The sequence below is a fragment of the Alligator sinensis genome, unplaced genomic scaffold (genome assembly GCF_000455745.1).
Source record: "Alligator sinensis unplaced genomic scaffold, ASM45574v1 scaffold872_3, whole genome shotgun sequence".
Taxonomy (NCBI): domain Eukaryota; kingdom Metazoa; phylum Chordata; order Crocodylia; family Alligatoridae; genus Alligator; species Alligator sinensis.
The window spans coordinates 1,134,021-1,149,204 of NW_005842137.1; the positions used below are offsets into that span (position 1 = coordinate 1,134,021).

Here is a 15,184-nt window from a genome sequence, read left to right on the forward strand (position 1 = left end):
TCCAGTTCAGCAGGCAGGGACTGGTGGGTGGGTGGTCAGCCTCTTGTGCTACTACAGATGGTGCGGTGCATGTGCCAGCCTTTTCAAAACCAGGGGGACTCTGACTGTTGGGCAGCAGAATTGAAAGCTGTTAGTAGGCAGATCCCTGCCAAAGCACAGTGTGGGAGGGCAGTTTGTGCTGGGATGGCTGAGTGCTGGGAGCCTCTGCCATGGCAGTACAGCACTATCCCCTCCCTCCCCCCCACTCCCAGGGAAGGGCTTGCACAGCTGCTGCATTAGCTGGGTTATTTTGGCAGGGGAATGCAGTGTAGCCAGAAACAAGGTGCATCCTGCTGGTGCTGTGTGAATGCAGTGTCACCAGAAACAAGGTGCATCCTGCTGGTGCTGTGGTGGTGCATAAAGCAGGCCTCCATGTGGGACAAGGATGGGTGGACTTTATGCTGATTGCATTTATGTACCGCACTGGCAGATAAGCACCTAGTCCCTATGGCAGCATATGTGGTCTCTGTGTTCCAGGGTAAGCGTATCACTTACCCTGGAAGGGACAGACTCGCTGCTCTCCCGGGATAGCATACAAATTAGGGGGTCCATTGCTGCACCTTGCCCCTAGGAGACAGCAGAGCAGGTAGGAGCCTGGCTGCCTTTAGCCAGGGGTGCCCTAGGGTGAGCTGAGACAGCAGTGTGTCATACACCCATGTAGTTTCAGGGTGATTTTCTACCAGACGAGGCAAAGCTGCCCCACATTAGGGGTTTGCATGGTCTGTCCACTCCTGTCTTACCCCACCGCACTGCTGCTTGCAGTGGTATGAATGCTTCATATGTCCGGTGACCCTGCTGGCAATCGCACAGCAGCCTGGCCTTGCTTGCCTAGTGGCGCCGGCTCCTGGGGCTATTCCTCTGGGACAGCTGCTTCCCTTCTGGCTGGGCCCCATGGCTAACCAAAGACCGAGTAGTTCCCAGCTTTGCGGTAACCAAAGGGGCTTCATCCTCCCAGGAGCGAAGGGGGCAGGGGGCGACAAGGGGGTGAGGCTGGTGAAGTGCTGGGAGAGAGGCCGGGTGATTGGCAGCTCCCGCACGGCTGCTGTGCAAAGGAAAACCCGGATCCCTGAGTAGCTCGGGCGTGAAGCCGCCATCTGATGCCATGGCTGCCCCGGCTCCCCGCAGTGCCTGGCGACCAGCTGCCGCCTCTCCCACAAGCTGTCTCGCTCACCTTCGCTGCGTCTCTGCCAGGTCTCTCCACGCTGACATTTTCCTGCACTGAAGAACATCCCCCCACCTCCATCCCACGCACTCTCCCAGGTGCTGGCTTGGGGATCTGAGGGCTGGAAGGGGACTGACCTTTGCTAGCTGGCCTGCAGACACGCAGTTGGGAGCGATGCCTCAGTTGACACGTCTCACCCCACCCAGGCCACGCTGGGGAGGAATCAGCTGTATGAGGGAGGCTCCATGCAGGCACAGGCAGGGTCCCTTGCTGCTGCTTGGGAAGGGGAAGGAAGAGACACTGTGACATGGGGCAGAGATGAGCGAGCCTGGCAACGTGTCCATGCCCCCACCCAGCTCAGCCACTGATTGCCCTCAGGCAAGTCACTTAGCCCATTGTGCCTCAGTTTCCCCAGCAGTGGAGACCTCCTTCCTCCCCTGCCCCAGTGCTGGGAGAACACAGCTGCATGCCACATGGCCATTAGCGAGCCCCAGAGCCACCCCGAGGTAGGAGGTCCTCTTGGTGACCCTGCAGCCTTTCAGCATCCTGCCTGGATAGGCAGAGGACCCTGCCCTCTCTCTGCTCCCTGGCTTCGCCCAGGAGGCAGGCACAGGCTGGGGGAGATGCTGCAGAGGGGCTGGCTTGACCCTGAGTATGGGTGAGTGCAGTTCTCTGTGCTGCCCTTGCGCCGTGACAGCCAAGGAGCCCCGTCTTCCCTGGCCTGGCATCCCCTGGTCCACCCAGCTCAGGAGCACCCTCCTCTGCAGGCCTCCCAGCCCCCTGCCCTCTTTCTGGCAGGGCCAGGGTTTGCTACGAGCAGCCTTGCCATGCAGCCCAGCAAACAAGCCAGTTACCATGACAGCCGGGGCCGGGGATCACTTCAAATGACAGCCGTGCAGGAGACAATTGCAACCAAAGGAGAGTGGGAGGTGGGAAGGGAAGAGCAAGTGTGCGTGTGCATGTGTGTGTGCAAGCCCGTGGAATCCCCCCCACGGCAACTGCACCCTGCAGCGAGCCATGTGCCAGGGTTGCTGTGCTATGGCAAGGCTTTGCACCTCTGCTGCCATGGATCTCAAGGCTTCCCAGCAGGCAGGGAAGTAGGACCACAGAGAGCCACACCACAGGAGCAGAAGGGGAGAAGAGACCAGCACCTCTGAACTACTTTGCACAGATCCTGGCAGCTGGAGGCTGCAAGTGGGAGCGGAGCAGGGGAGAAAACCCGGTTGTTCCCTGTTTGGTCTCCCTTTTGGTAGCCACTCTCTGCCCCTGTGTGACACAGGAGCCTGGGCAAGACAGAGCCATGGCCAGGGAATGGCAGCTTGTACACTCTCATCAGCTCCCGTCCTCCAGACTCTGCCCAATCAACACCCATCTGCAACCCATGCCAGGGCAGCGAGGGACGCCCATTCTGCTAGAGACAGAGGGACAGTGGTGGAGGGAGGACAGCTAGAATGTCCCGTGTCACCGAACTGCTGTCACCTCTGGGGGGAAGCAGGTGACAGCGCTGCAGTGAGGACACCACAGCCAGTGCCAGTGGGAAGCAAGAGACTTCAGGCAGGCTGGGTGCAATGCCCAGGCGGAGGCCTGGCCAGTCAGGGTGTCAGCAGTGACCCCAAGTGCTCCTGCCCTGGTTGGATGGCTGCCTGGAGAATGGCAGGGCCTGTGCCCCATGGTGCTGCATGGGGGGATTCAGCTGGGTTGGGGCTGCCAGGCACGTCCACTGCACTAGAGGCTCGCTGGAGGCTCCCCAGCCGGAGCAGCTGAGCCCAGCAGAGTCTCACTGCAGCCAAGCAGCAAAGCCCCTTGCCCTTGCGGTGCCAGGACTCGGCTGCATGTCGCAGCGCAGAGGGAGCAGGGCCTGCCTGGCTATTCCTGGAGGTCACAGCTCACCCACGGCCTGGTTCCACTGCCCGTGCTCTGCAGGGCGAGGCCAAACTGCTCCACAGATGATAGCTGGTGGGACCCCAGCCAACAGTGGGACAGCTGCAGAAGAACCTGCTCAGCAGGGGCATGCAACCCAGCCCCGTCACCAGGGCACTCTGATCTCTCCAACGGTGGCTGGGGCTTGTACGGAGGTCAGCGAGCCTCTGGCTTGCAGACTCAGGCCTCAGAGCTTAGGCAGTGGAGCCTGCTGCTGTAAGATCCAGAAGGCCTGTTGCCTGTGGCTAATGGCTAAGCCTTGAGCCTGCCCCTTCTTCTATCCTGAGACCTTCCAGCCTTGTGGAGATCTCCAGCCAAGTAGCACCAGCGAGAGCAAGTGGGATGGCCCAGCCTGGGTGAGGTGGGGGGGTGCCGTAGCTGTGCCCCACCTGGGCACAGCTGGCTCCCCCTGGCAGTGCCCCTGGGCCGTGTGCTCTCCCTGTATGGAGGCAGGCAGCATGGTGCACAGTGCGGATGGAAAGGGATGACATTTGGAAATCCACCCGTTGGGATCTGACCTTTAATCCAGAGAAACACTGACATTTCCAGGATGTCAGAAGAAATCAAAGCTGCTTGACTGAGTGTGGGAGGGAAGGGGCTGGAGCATCTTGACATGGCAGTGCGTGGCAAGGCAAGGTATGGGGAGTAGTGGATGGGGGCTGCTTCCCTGACATTGGCAGGCTTCCTCCCCTAGACCCAGCTCTGCAAGGCTGTGTGGCAGGCTGGCATGGTGCCACCGATGGGGCCTTGCATCTCTTGGAGCTGGGTGACCTGAGACTTACAGGAGCTGAGCCAGACCCAGGGACCCCACCAGTGATTCCATCTCACAGGGCCCTGCAGAAGAGATGCTCCACTGCCTGGCCATTCCCCCTGGCATCCAAGGTCAGGCTGAGCTCCAGTAAAGCTGCTCAGTGTAACCACCCTTTGCAGAGGTTGGGAGATGTCACTGATCCTTTGGAGAGTCAAAGGTCATCTACTAATGATGCACAGGGTGCATTCCTCCCCCCACCCCCCAGCAGTGCAATGCAGAGCAGCTTCCGTGCACCAGGTGGTGGCTCTCCGCATATGGAGCTGCCTCCCAGAGCAGCTGCCCTGGATTCCCCACGCCTCCGAGGGCTGCGGAAAGAAATCTGGAGCGTTCACAGCTTCAAAGGAAGCTGAGGCCTGCAGAGGAGTGTCAGGGGGCTGAAGAGCTGATAATTAAACTCTCAGGTCCTGCTTGCCCCATCCCGCAGCCTCAGGGGAGTGCGACTGGGGAAGCAGCAGCCCCTCACATACCTTTGCCTTCTGGTGGCTGTCAGTGAGTGAAGAGATCGTGTTTGAGACACTGGCTGATTTCTGAGCGAGGGGCAGCTCTGAGATGCAGTCTCACCTCTAGCTCCCTCCTGCCACAGCAGGGATTCAGCCTCCAGATGGAAGGGAGCAGCCCAGAGATTAGGGAATTGCAGGAGGACTCAGCACACCTTGAGCTGTGCTATAGGCTCCATGCAGCTCCAGCCAGGTCCCCAAAGGTATTTAGGTGCCTAAAGCTGTACACATGGGAATGGGGTATCTTGGGAAACCCCAGAGGAACAAACAAATTGGGCCCACCAGACGCAGCCCCTTGAATCCAGGCAAATTTGCCGCTGCCTGAGAAATATCACCCTGTGCCAATGCAGGGTAGTTCCCAGAGGCAGCTTTGCCTCAAGGTGCCCGGTTTCTGGGCAGCCCCATCCCTGAAGCCAGGGTGCCTCAAGAGATCTGGCCTCTGCCACCATTTCTACTTCTGCCCTGCCCAGGTCTGTTGTGAGCCCTTCAGCACAGACACTTTCAAGTACAGACCAGCACAGCCGGGTCGGTGTGTCTCAGCGCAACTGAACGTCCGGGAGTGAGAATTCCCCCAGCGGCTGCTGTGAAACAAGCCCTGGAGAACGAGGCTGAGGACATGCCCAGCATGTACTGCCGGTGGTTTGACAGACTTGGATTCTGCTGTACTGCTGCAACAGCGTTTCCAGACAGCTGCTGGCGTTGCTCTTCAGACCCTTTCGGCTGTCCCTGCTAAGCCTGGCTGCACTGGCCCCATGCTTTGCAAGGATTGAAGGCCCTTGCATACTGGAAATGGAAATTCCAGGGATGTCCATCTCTTGCACGCCCATGTCAACCCCCTGGGGAGGCAGGGGGAAGAGTAATGAGAGCCCTGGCCAGTACTCACTCACGGGGGGCTCCTGCCGTCCCTGCAAGGTGAATCCGTCTTCCTCTGGTGCACAGCACAACTCCTCAGCCCTTGAACGACACAGGGGCTCCTGCATGCTTGAGAGGTGTCAAAACAGTCAGCAGATTCCTGCTCCCTACAGGGACTCCTGCCAGCCTGTCTTCTTCCACCTCTGCACCTGCTGCATGGGAGAAATAAGCCAAAAGATTAGCCTAGATGGTGAGCCACCCCACTTCCCTGAGGCCTAGAGTCTGTCTCCTTGGCTGCTCTTTCAGCAATTTAACCCCCTGATTCCCTCCTCCTTGTGTAGCAAGGTGGCTTGAACTTCCCACACAACCAGCTTGCCCCCAGCAAGAGCTTTTTACAAAGCCCAGGGGAACTGAACTCCTGCAGCTCCCAGATACGCGCTGATGCCTGAAACCAGGGCAAGCTTCCCCAGTCTGTGCACTGGAAGGCAGCACTGAGGCAACTGCATCAGGGGCTGGAATCAGGTCACATTCCCCTGGTATGAGGCTGCAGGACCATCCTGAGCCAGTGCCAGTAATAGTCTCTGGGACAAATTCCACCCCCAGCTCCCCTGGAAGCCTCGCTCTCTTCTGCGCATACTCCAGCAACACCCATACCCTCTGCTACCATCCCCGGCAGAGTGCTCTGGGATCTGGCAGGCGATGCCATCACTGTTGCACCCACAGGACACGCTCGCATGTATGTTCTCATGAGTGCAGGGCTCACAGAGCAAAAAGCAGAAGAGATATCTGTCACCACAACCAGGAGGATCCCCTGGGGTTGGATCTACTTGGGTTCAGTCCCTTTTCCAACCAGGTCTACACTTCATTTGACAGGTCTGTGCACTGTGAGGCAGCAGCTCTCCCCCGGGTCACTTTGCCACTGGAGGTAGCAGGCCAGAGCATGCCAGAAGTCAGAGCAGTTAGCAAGGGCTAGAGAGAGGATGCAACCAGATGTGGGAGGTGGGCTCTGAGCCAGCGGTCACAGGGAAGTGCATCAAGCAGTCAGAGAGGGATCTGCACCGCACAGCCAGGAGCTGGAAGACGAGGCAGCTTGGAGCTCACAGAGGGCCCACTGGGACAAGCAGAGGCGGAGCTGCGCTGGGCCAGTGGGACTCCGGAGAAGCCTGAGATCCAGTCTTCTGCAGGGGCATTAATTAGATAATGCAGGAGCGAAGCAAGCCATTAGCAATCAATTACAACAAAGCACTGGCAATAAACGTAGATAATTAGGCTCCCCAAAAAGTAATTATGTTTGTTCCACTCCAGTGAACTTTTTATTTTAATAGTAATTAATGGGGGGTGGGGGTGGGGAGGGAAGGCTTCCATGACCTGCTGTGACCTGCCCAGGCTGCATGACAAATGGAAGGTTCTTGCCTCGTTTGGGAGCCCCCCTACCAAACTCCTGTACAGGAGTATGAGGAGGAGAGACCTGTGTTTGGATCAGGTTTCTCCCCAGGGGTCTCCCAGGACAGGAACCCCAAGGCTCTGCCATGGCACAAGGCTGTTGGGGCTAGTCCAGTCCTCCATGCAAGCTCCCAGGGCCTGCGGGGTTATTTACTCAAAGAGAGCAGCTATTGAAAATGCCAAATGAGGCCTCTCAAGTGCCAGAGGAGACTTCTAATGAGGTTCCTGGTATTGGTTTTACCCTCTTTATCCCTTATCCAGAGAAATGTGTATCCCTTATCCAGAGAAGTGTGTGCATCCAGGGTGCAGCTCAAAGTGCCCTGGGGTTCTGGGGCCTGATCCTGCCACCCCAGCAGTCTCCAGCACTTGGGGCCAAATTGGCTAAGCATCCAGCTACCTCTGCCAAACCCCCGAGCTTCCCATAGCCTCATCCCATTCTCCCAGTGGTCCCTGGCACCAGGCCCCAAGCCACCTGGACAGCCTGCTGCTCCTGCCAGCTCCCATAGAAGTGCATGAAGTTGACCTGGTATCTTGGCAGTACTGCCCAGGCAACAGGTCCACTTACCATAGGAATACAGTAGATCAGTGGTTTTCAATCTGTGGTCCATGGACCCCTAGGGGTCTGCAGACTATATCAAAGGGGTCTGTGAAAATGACTACGATCAAAGTATGTGAATACCCACACTGGCAATTCAAAGGGGTCTGCACCTCCGTTTGAAGTTTCCAAAGGGGTCTGCAAATGAAAAGGTTGAAAACTGCTGTGGTACATTAACCCATAGCCTGCCCGCAGCTCCCTGGACAACAGGTCAACCTCTCATAGCAATGCATGGGGTTGACCTGGTGCATGCCTGGGACTGGGTGAACAACAGGAACAACTGCCATAGAAATGCAAGTGGATGACCGGAGGCCTGGGTGGGACTGCGGACACAAGGTCAGCCTCCCTTAAGAATGCAGATGGGTGACCTGGTGCCCAGCAAGGGCTACTCAAACAACAGATCAAACTCCCACAGAAATGCAGTGATAATGACATGGGGCACAGACAGAGATTGCACACAATCAGCCCCCTGAAAGTGCCCTATAGTTGTGCTGTGACACGTGCATAGCTGCAGAGCACTTTTAAAGTAGCTGATGTTATGAAAAATTAACCCTCATCAAACGAGGTATCTTTAGGGCACCTTAGGGAACTTTTATATCCTAGGATTAATTTATCCAGGGGCTGGAGAGGGGTGGGGGGCACAGATGGATCGGAGTCCTCTGCCCCCCTCCAGTTCAGGCTGGGCAAACCCCAGCTGGCAGTTCACTGCTTCTGGCTTCGCCCTTCCCCCATCCTTCCTGATGACAGTCCTGGAACTGGGGAGGTCACAGGCAGCACTGGGGAGAGGCTGGCTCCCCCCACCCCTGCAAGCAGGTTTGAGCCTGGCCCCTTGACCCAACGGGGAAATGTTTGTTGGGTTGGGGGTGTGCTCTAACTGATGGTGCTTTATGTAAAGTGCCATGAGTTAGAGCAGGGGCCTGCACATCTGTCAGCACGCCGGTGCCCAGCCAGGACTGCTCAACAGGTCAACCCGCCACAGCAATGTATTGGGGTGACCTGGTGGCCCAAAAGTAAACTGTCTGCAGCTTCCCACTTGTTTTGCCCCTTCCTCAAGTGATGCTCATGGTAGTACCCCAGAGGCCCGATTCTGCCACTCCAATGGTTGCCAGTGCTTGGGGCCAAAGTGGCCCAGCAGCTAGCTGCCCCCATCATCCTGGGAGCCTTATCCTGCTGCCTAAATAATCCCTGGGGTCAGGCCAACCTTGCCACCTCCCATAGATATGCACGGGGTTGACCTGGTGCCTTGGCAGTACTGCCTGGACAGGATCGACATTCCATAGGAATTCACTTGATTAACCTGTCACATACCTGCAGCTCCCCAGACAACAGGTTACTCCCCACAGAAATGCAAGGTGGGACATGAGGACTAGATGGGACTGTCTGGACAAGAGGCCAACCTCCCATAGAGATGCATGGGGTTGACCTGGTGCAGGCCTGGCACTGGCTGTCCAACAAGTCGACCTGCTACAGGGTTGACCTCATGCACACAGAATTCATTGCTGACCCTGAGTGACAGCAAGCAAGCTGTGGCAGGCGAGGGAGGAAGCCTTCATGCAGGCTGGAAGTGGCAGGCTGGATCTCTCAGGGGAACTGGCAATAAGGCAACAGCTTTCCCCTTGAGGGTGCGGTTCAGTCCCCACGCAGGTCAGTGGCAGCCCAAAGTTTTTACCATCTTGACAGGAGAAAGCAGGAGCTAGAAGTCGGGGCCTGGCCTGGGAGTTCCCCTTGGGCTCCACTCACACCTCTGCCACCGACCCTCCATGTGAGCTGCGGCATGTCACTCACCCATCCCAACCTGTCGTGTATTTAGACAGTGAACTCTTCTCAATACAGCTGTGTGCCATGCTGAGCATAGGGAACCTCTAGGACTACTGCAATGTAGGCAGTGGCCATTAGGTAGCCCAGTGAACTGGTCCTGCAGGTTGTGTCTCCTACATGCCGTCCTCCGCGCTGTGTTCTCTGCAGAGGCCCCTGGGGGTTGGATGGGACTCTGCTGTGATCCCAAGATAAACTGCCCCGCTCTCAGATCAGAACTGAAGTGCTTTGGCAGGGCCCTGAGGGAAGCTTGGCTTTTTCCTGTGTCTCCTGCTGTACTTGTCTGAGCAAGGAGAACGTTTGCTTCTACAGCGCAGCTCCTCAGCAGAACCTTTCATTTCCAAGAGACTTGGGTTTTCTGGACTCTGCACCTGCGGCTGTGAGGTCCGATGGGACAGTCAACCTGACCTGGTCTGACCTTTCACAGAAAGCCAGGCCGCAGCAGCTCCACCACCAGTTCCAGCATCAAACCCAACCATTCGGGATTCAATGAGAATGCACCTCAGGTAGAGAGCCGGGGTTTTAAAATGAAGGCTGGCGACTGAGGGCCTGAATGTCAATTCAGAGAGAAGCAGCAGCACTGCCTCTAGTTAAAATGTTGTAATAAGCAATCACGAGCCCTTGTGAACATTTCTTCTCGGGAGACTGCAAAGTGCTTGACAAGGGAGGTCAAGGTCACCACCTCCATTTCAGGGAGGATAGGGGGGGCAGCACAGTAAGTCTCGAAGGTCACCCAGCTGGCCTGAGGCAGGTCTTTACCAGCCCCGCTTTGGTCCCCACCAACCGTGACAAACAAAAGAGCTCCCAGAACGCAGGCTCATTGTTGGTTTTTTAATTAGTCATGTTAAACTAATGACCACTAGGTCGCTCTCTCCCAGAAAACAACAAAAGGCGCACACACGCACGCACGCACACAAAATCAAGTCCAAATGCCTGAGAAAACAACTCCAGGTTAGGAAAGCAACTCTTGAGACACTGGTTGGAGTTTTATTGGCAACAAGGCGCTCTCACACACGCCCACACCTTCCGGCCTCTCCGGGGATGCTTATCTGACTTGAAGCCCCTGGGACTGCCTCTTTCTGAGGAACAGTCATCGGAGGCTCCTGTGGAGACGAGCCAAGGTCATGCCAGCAGGAAGCAACCCATGGGGAGGAAAGTGCCCCACACTGCTTGGCACTGAGGGGGATCCCGTTTCCGGGCAGGACTAAAGTGTTACCTTAAAACATTCAAAACTGGTTTCCTTAAAAGCACATGGAGGCAAGGAGCGGGGGTCAGGAAAAGGGGTGGGGAGTCTGGGGAGAGGCCACCGCTGTTCCCACTGCTCCCCGGGAGTGTGCAGAGACGTGCAAGAGGGGACGGCTCTTTCTCTTCACGTCCCTAAAGACCTGATGGGACAACACCGTGGGGCAGGGGAGGGAGAAAAGCTGGGGGAAGCAGACTGATGCTCGCTGCTCTCCAAACAAGAGGCCTCCAGCATGGTACAGTAATGACCCAAGGCAGCAGAGGTGGCTAGAGCCACACTGGAGCACTTGGGCAGAGATCACCGGAGGCCGGGCTGAAAAGGGCATGGCTGAGTACTGAGTTCTTCCAGCCGCGGCAAGCTCCTCCCTCTCTCCTCGAAACCCCTCTTGCACCTTGGGGGGCCTCGAGACAGATTTTTAAGTCAAGTTTTCCTGATAGGAAATAAACCCTCATTTCTTCAAATGTGCTAGTGCAGAAGTGCCTATAGCTCCAAAACCCGCCATGCCGAGGAGACTGGAGCCCTACTGTACTTGTACCTAGGCTGGCTTTACACGCATGGGACGCACATTATAAATATAAAATCATATCTGCTACAAACAGAGGACGTATATTGTACATCTGATACCCATATACACAAGAACACCATATACACAGAACGCCTTGGAGGAGGAGTGTCGTCATGGGAAGGGGGTTTCCAGTGGCACAGCCCCTCCACCCTCCCCTGCCCTGGAGGGGCTGTGCCAACAGCAGATTCGACTGATTATTCACAGGAGTTGACGCACGTCATCCAGGACTGCGCGCGGGTGGGTCAGCCATTCCCCCCTCCCCCAAACATGCGTACTCATGCCACACACGTGTTGGCGTGCTGCACGGGAAGGGAGTGTGAGTGTGTCTCTTGTTAACCCTTGAAGTGCTGCGATTCTTCAGACATGTGGAGCAAAGCGAGGCTCTGAGAGCTGCTTGTGTCCTACAGCGTGGCCATCCGCTGAAAAGGCTTCCAGCCAGGGCGAGTCTCTGGTAAGGCATTTTCATCTGGGAGCTGGATTGAACGGCATCTGAAGAGGGAATGGACCCAGCTGGGGGAGTGCTGCGTGCGGGGATGGGGTGTCTGTGCTTGAGTGGGTTAACAAGAGTCAGCAAGGCTAAGACAGTCGGTCACAGCTGGACCAGGCCTGGGGCCTTCCAGTCCTCGGCTCAGTTTAGTCTTCAAGCTGCAGGAACTGCCCCCTCCTGCCTCCTTTTCTGCTCCTCCCCAGACTCAGGCCACTGGCACGGTATGAAATACTGATGGTAACTGGAGTGGCACATCCACGTGCACGGAGTGGCAGGCAGGCACACTGAGAGTTAAGACAAGTCGATGGGAGCTTTATACAGTGAGCAGTGGCTCCTGGCCAGTGTCTGAGGACTTCCACGACAAAATGCCACAGTGATTAGATCGGGCCAGAAGAAGGGGCCGGGTGTGGGGGAGGGGCCGAGTCCTGGCACCTATCGGCGGTAGTGATTGGGGGCATCCGCAAACATGTACTTGAGTCTGTAGGCTTCAGCGAGGAGGAGGCCGATCTCTTCATTGCCCCAATGTATTGTGGGTAGGTTTTGTAATAACATGAGAAGACCCTGAAACAAGGAAGAAAAGGATGGGGGCTTGGTTTTTGCGAGGGCAGTGGCTGCAGGATCTAAGCTGCAGTCTGGATTCAGGGTTGTACAACCAGGTATAGCAGCACTGAATAATCCAGCATTGCCAGACAGAGCAGTGCCTGTTCACTGCCTCCACAGTGCTTCACCAGGGGGGTCAGATGGGGAAACTGAGGAAGAGCAAGGAGAAGCCACTTGCCCGAAGTCCCAAAGCAGATCAGGTGCACAACAGGGACCAGATCCCTACATTCCTTCTAAAACAGTGATCCTCAACCAGGGGGCTGTGCCATGAAATCCTTTTAAGGGTGCCACAGGGTGCCCCACAAGCGTAGAGTCCTGATTCACAAGATAAACTCAGAGATTTCAAACAGGAATCCTAACAAAATGGGTTGGGGGCTGGGAAACAAGACTTATGAGGAGAGGCTGAGGGAAATGGGCTTATTTAGTCTGGAGAAGAGAAGACTGAGAGGAGATTTAATAGCAGCCTTCAACTCCCTGCAGGATGGTTCCACAGGGGATGGAGCTGGACTGTTCTCAGTGGTGGCAGATGACTGAACAAGGAGCAATAGTCTCAAGTTACAGCAGGGGAAGTTTAAGTTAGATATTAGGAAAAACTTTCCCACTAGGAGAGTAGTAAAACACTGGAACAGGTTACCCAGAGAGGTGGTGGCAGCTCCATCCTTGGAGGCTTTTAAGACCTGGCTTGACAAAGCCTTGGCTGGGATGATCTAGTTGGGGCTGGTCCTGCTTTGAGCAGGGGTTGGACTAGATGTAACCAACCCTCATTTTCTATGATTCTGTGATCCATCGTGTCAAAACTATTCTGCCCTACTGTGGGCTTTCTGAGTTTTTTGCAACTGAAGAATTACTCTAGTGTTTTTTCTGTAGTCAAAAACCAAGTAAAAAGCAAGAGCTGGCATTTCAGAGGGGTGCATCAAGGGGGCCTCATGTCTAACAAGGGGGCCTTGGGTCTGAAAATGCTGAGAACCACTGCCCTAGAACCAGCTCAGTGGCCTGCTCGCTCTGCCATGCTGCCTGGCTGAAGTCAACAAAGTTGCACCTTTACACCAGGTCTGAAGCTGGTTGTAAAGGCATCTGCATGGCTCAGGTTTTGCCAACCTTTGCACAGGGACACAACCATATCAGGCTGCACGCTTGCTGCCAGTACAGAGGGGGGCTGAGGAGCCTGATTTAGTCATCTTCCCTCATCCAAGAACCTGTCCTGGGTACAAACCCTCATGCCTTGCTGCCTTTACATGTTGTATGCAGCACACATGCCCTCATGGGACTGAGCCTGACTGGATCACATGCTTGCTCCCACTCCACCCAGCTCTGTGCCCTCCTATGCTGGGATGCTCATGATTTCAGCAGCCGCATGCAGACCCTACAGCAGCCATTACTTCTGCACTGAACTGTGCTGCACCTGGGAATGCACCCTGCCCTCCCCAGCTTCACATCATCAGAGTCTCAGAGCACTTGAGACACAAAGCAACTGATCCTCAAAGCCCTACTAAACCTGGGCACTCCCAACCTCGCTTTTTTGGTGGAACAGAAGCAGAGAGAGAGGTGGGGACTTGGCAAGGTCAGACGAGGAGTCTACGCAGTGTGTGGCATTAGGGCTCCCTGCCACCAGTCAGTGCCTCCTGCTACCTGGCTCCTGGAGGAGCTGCAGGGTTTTAGCTGAGTGCAGCTTTTATGCCAGGATGTTTTGCTCGGGCACGATCACCAGACATGTACAGCCACACAGGACACTATTGACTGCTTAGGGTTAACTCCTTACAAGCCACTCACCTTCTGGGGGCAATGCTTCTGCCCCCTCCCCCATCCAGTGGTGTCACTCCACAGGGACTCACCTGAAAGTCCTCCTCATCTAGGATCTCCTTCCGCCACTTGATCAAGAAGGCGGCACAGACGTACAGGTGGAAATGGGAGAATCCTTCCGGCTCTGACTGCAAAGGACACAAAGCCCCGGGTCAGTCCCTAACGCAGAGGCAGGGGAAGCTAGTGCCAATGGGGTCTGATTCACCTGCCTTTGTCCCCAGCCCATCCTAGGGTACTCCAAACATGCTTCACCACAAGGTACTTTAGATGCATGAGGGAACTGATCGTTTTGCTGCTGCTCATTTCCACAACAGCACTGGACTGCAAATGCCAGGTCCTTGTGGCACAGCTGTGCTGGATGCCCACACTAAGGTAAACAAAGGGAGGGTGGGCAACTGGGTGTGGCGTACCTGGTAGGTGTCCCAGAGGCGGATGGTGCAGCGCAGAGGGAGCTCCCTCATTAGTAGATTGTTCATCCAGCGAAAGGCAAACTGCAGGTATTCAACTTCGTACTTCCTAAAGTGATTGTGTACCTGCTCTGAAACAGCACATGCCATTGGCGCCTTGGGGTCACAGCGGGGCCTGAGCCCCTGGGCTAAGATGCTGCCTGCCTCAAACCGCTCTCCCTCTCTTCCCAGGTGCTTTCTATGCCGCCCCCCCCACCATTCATAGAAAAGCAGGGTTGGCAGGGCCCTCAGGCAGTCATTTACTCCAACCCTCCATCTGAGGCAGGATCAGCCCTATCCAAACCGTCCCAGACAAGAGCTTGTCTTGACTTATTCCCCAAATTCCACTATCAGCCATATCACACAACTACAGGACACTCTGCCCAAAGACACCAATGGCACCCTTACCTAGGGGGTTGGGGGCTCTCCATGCTTCCAAAATGAGCCCTGAAACCAAAACTCCCGGCATGCCACCTCCATTCTTCTCCTACAATGTCTCCTTCCACATCCCCACCAGCCAATCCGTGTTCTTTGTCAAACCATGCTTGCCCAAAACGGTCTGCCACACACCACAACCCAAGACCACCATCATCAGCTGTGGGAGTCATGGACGAGAGCCACGTGGCCCCCACCTTGCCCCTGTTCAGATCTCCTCACCACCTACCATCGATCCGGCTCACCAGCTCCTCCAGTGCTTTGACCTTCTTCTGGATCCCTGGCTGTGCAAAGGTGTAGTTGTCCTGCGGGATGACACTGTGTGTCAGTAGCAGCAGAAAGGACAGGGAAAGCACTTGTGTGGCTTGGAACGTAGCTGAGAGGCCCTCGCCCCTCCTCCTCCTTCAGGGGCTGCTGGGATAGAAGAGAGCAGTTCCCATGCCCCAGACCTGGATGAGATGTGGGGCCCAGAGA

The 15,184-nt window shown here is 56.0% G+C and overlaps 1 protein-coding gene across 3 annotated transcripts in view; it reads right to left on the bottom strand.

The window, feature by feature from the left end:
• The window catches only part of TBC1D22B (TBC1 domain family member 22B), a 39,650-nt gene continuing 24,466 nt past the window's right edge, over positions 1-15,184 (bottom strand). The window contains exons 10-13 of one of the 3 annotated variants that reach the window (XR_003094431.1): positions 14,940-15,015; positions 5,313-5,493; positions 1,339-1,474; positions 1-104 (exon numbers count right to left, since the gene is read on the bottom strand). Coding sequence is in view for 1 of the 3 variants with exons in the window: in XM_006025256.2 (XP_006025318.1) it covers positions 11,862-11,990; positions 13,862-13,957; positions 14,240-14,367; positions 14,940-15,015 (429 nt within the window). In the remaining 2 variants the exon portion in view is untranslated. Of the gene's footprint in view, positions 105-1,338; positions 1,478-5,312; positions 5,494-10,964; positions 11,991-13,861; positions 13,958-14,239; positions 14,368-14,939; positions 15,016-15,184 lie in introns of those variants that run through there. The other 2 variants (XR_003094430.1, XM_006025256.2) reach the window with 2 other exon arrangements.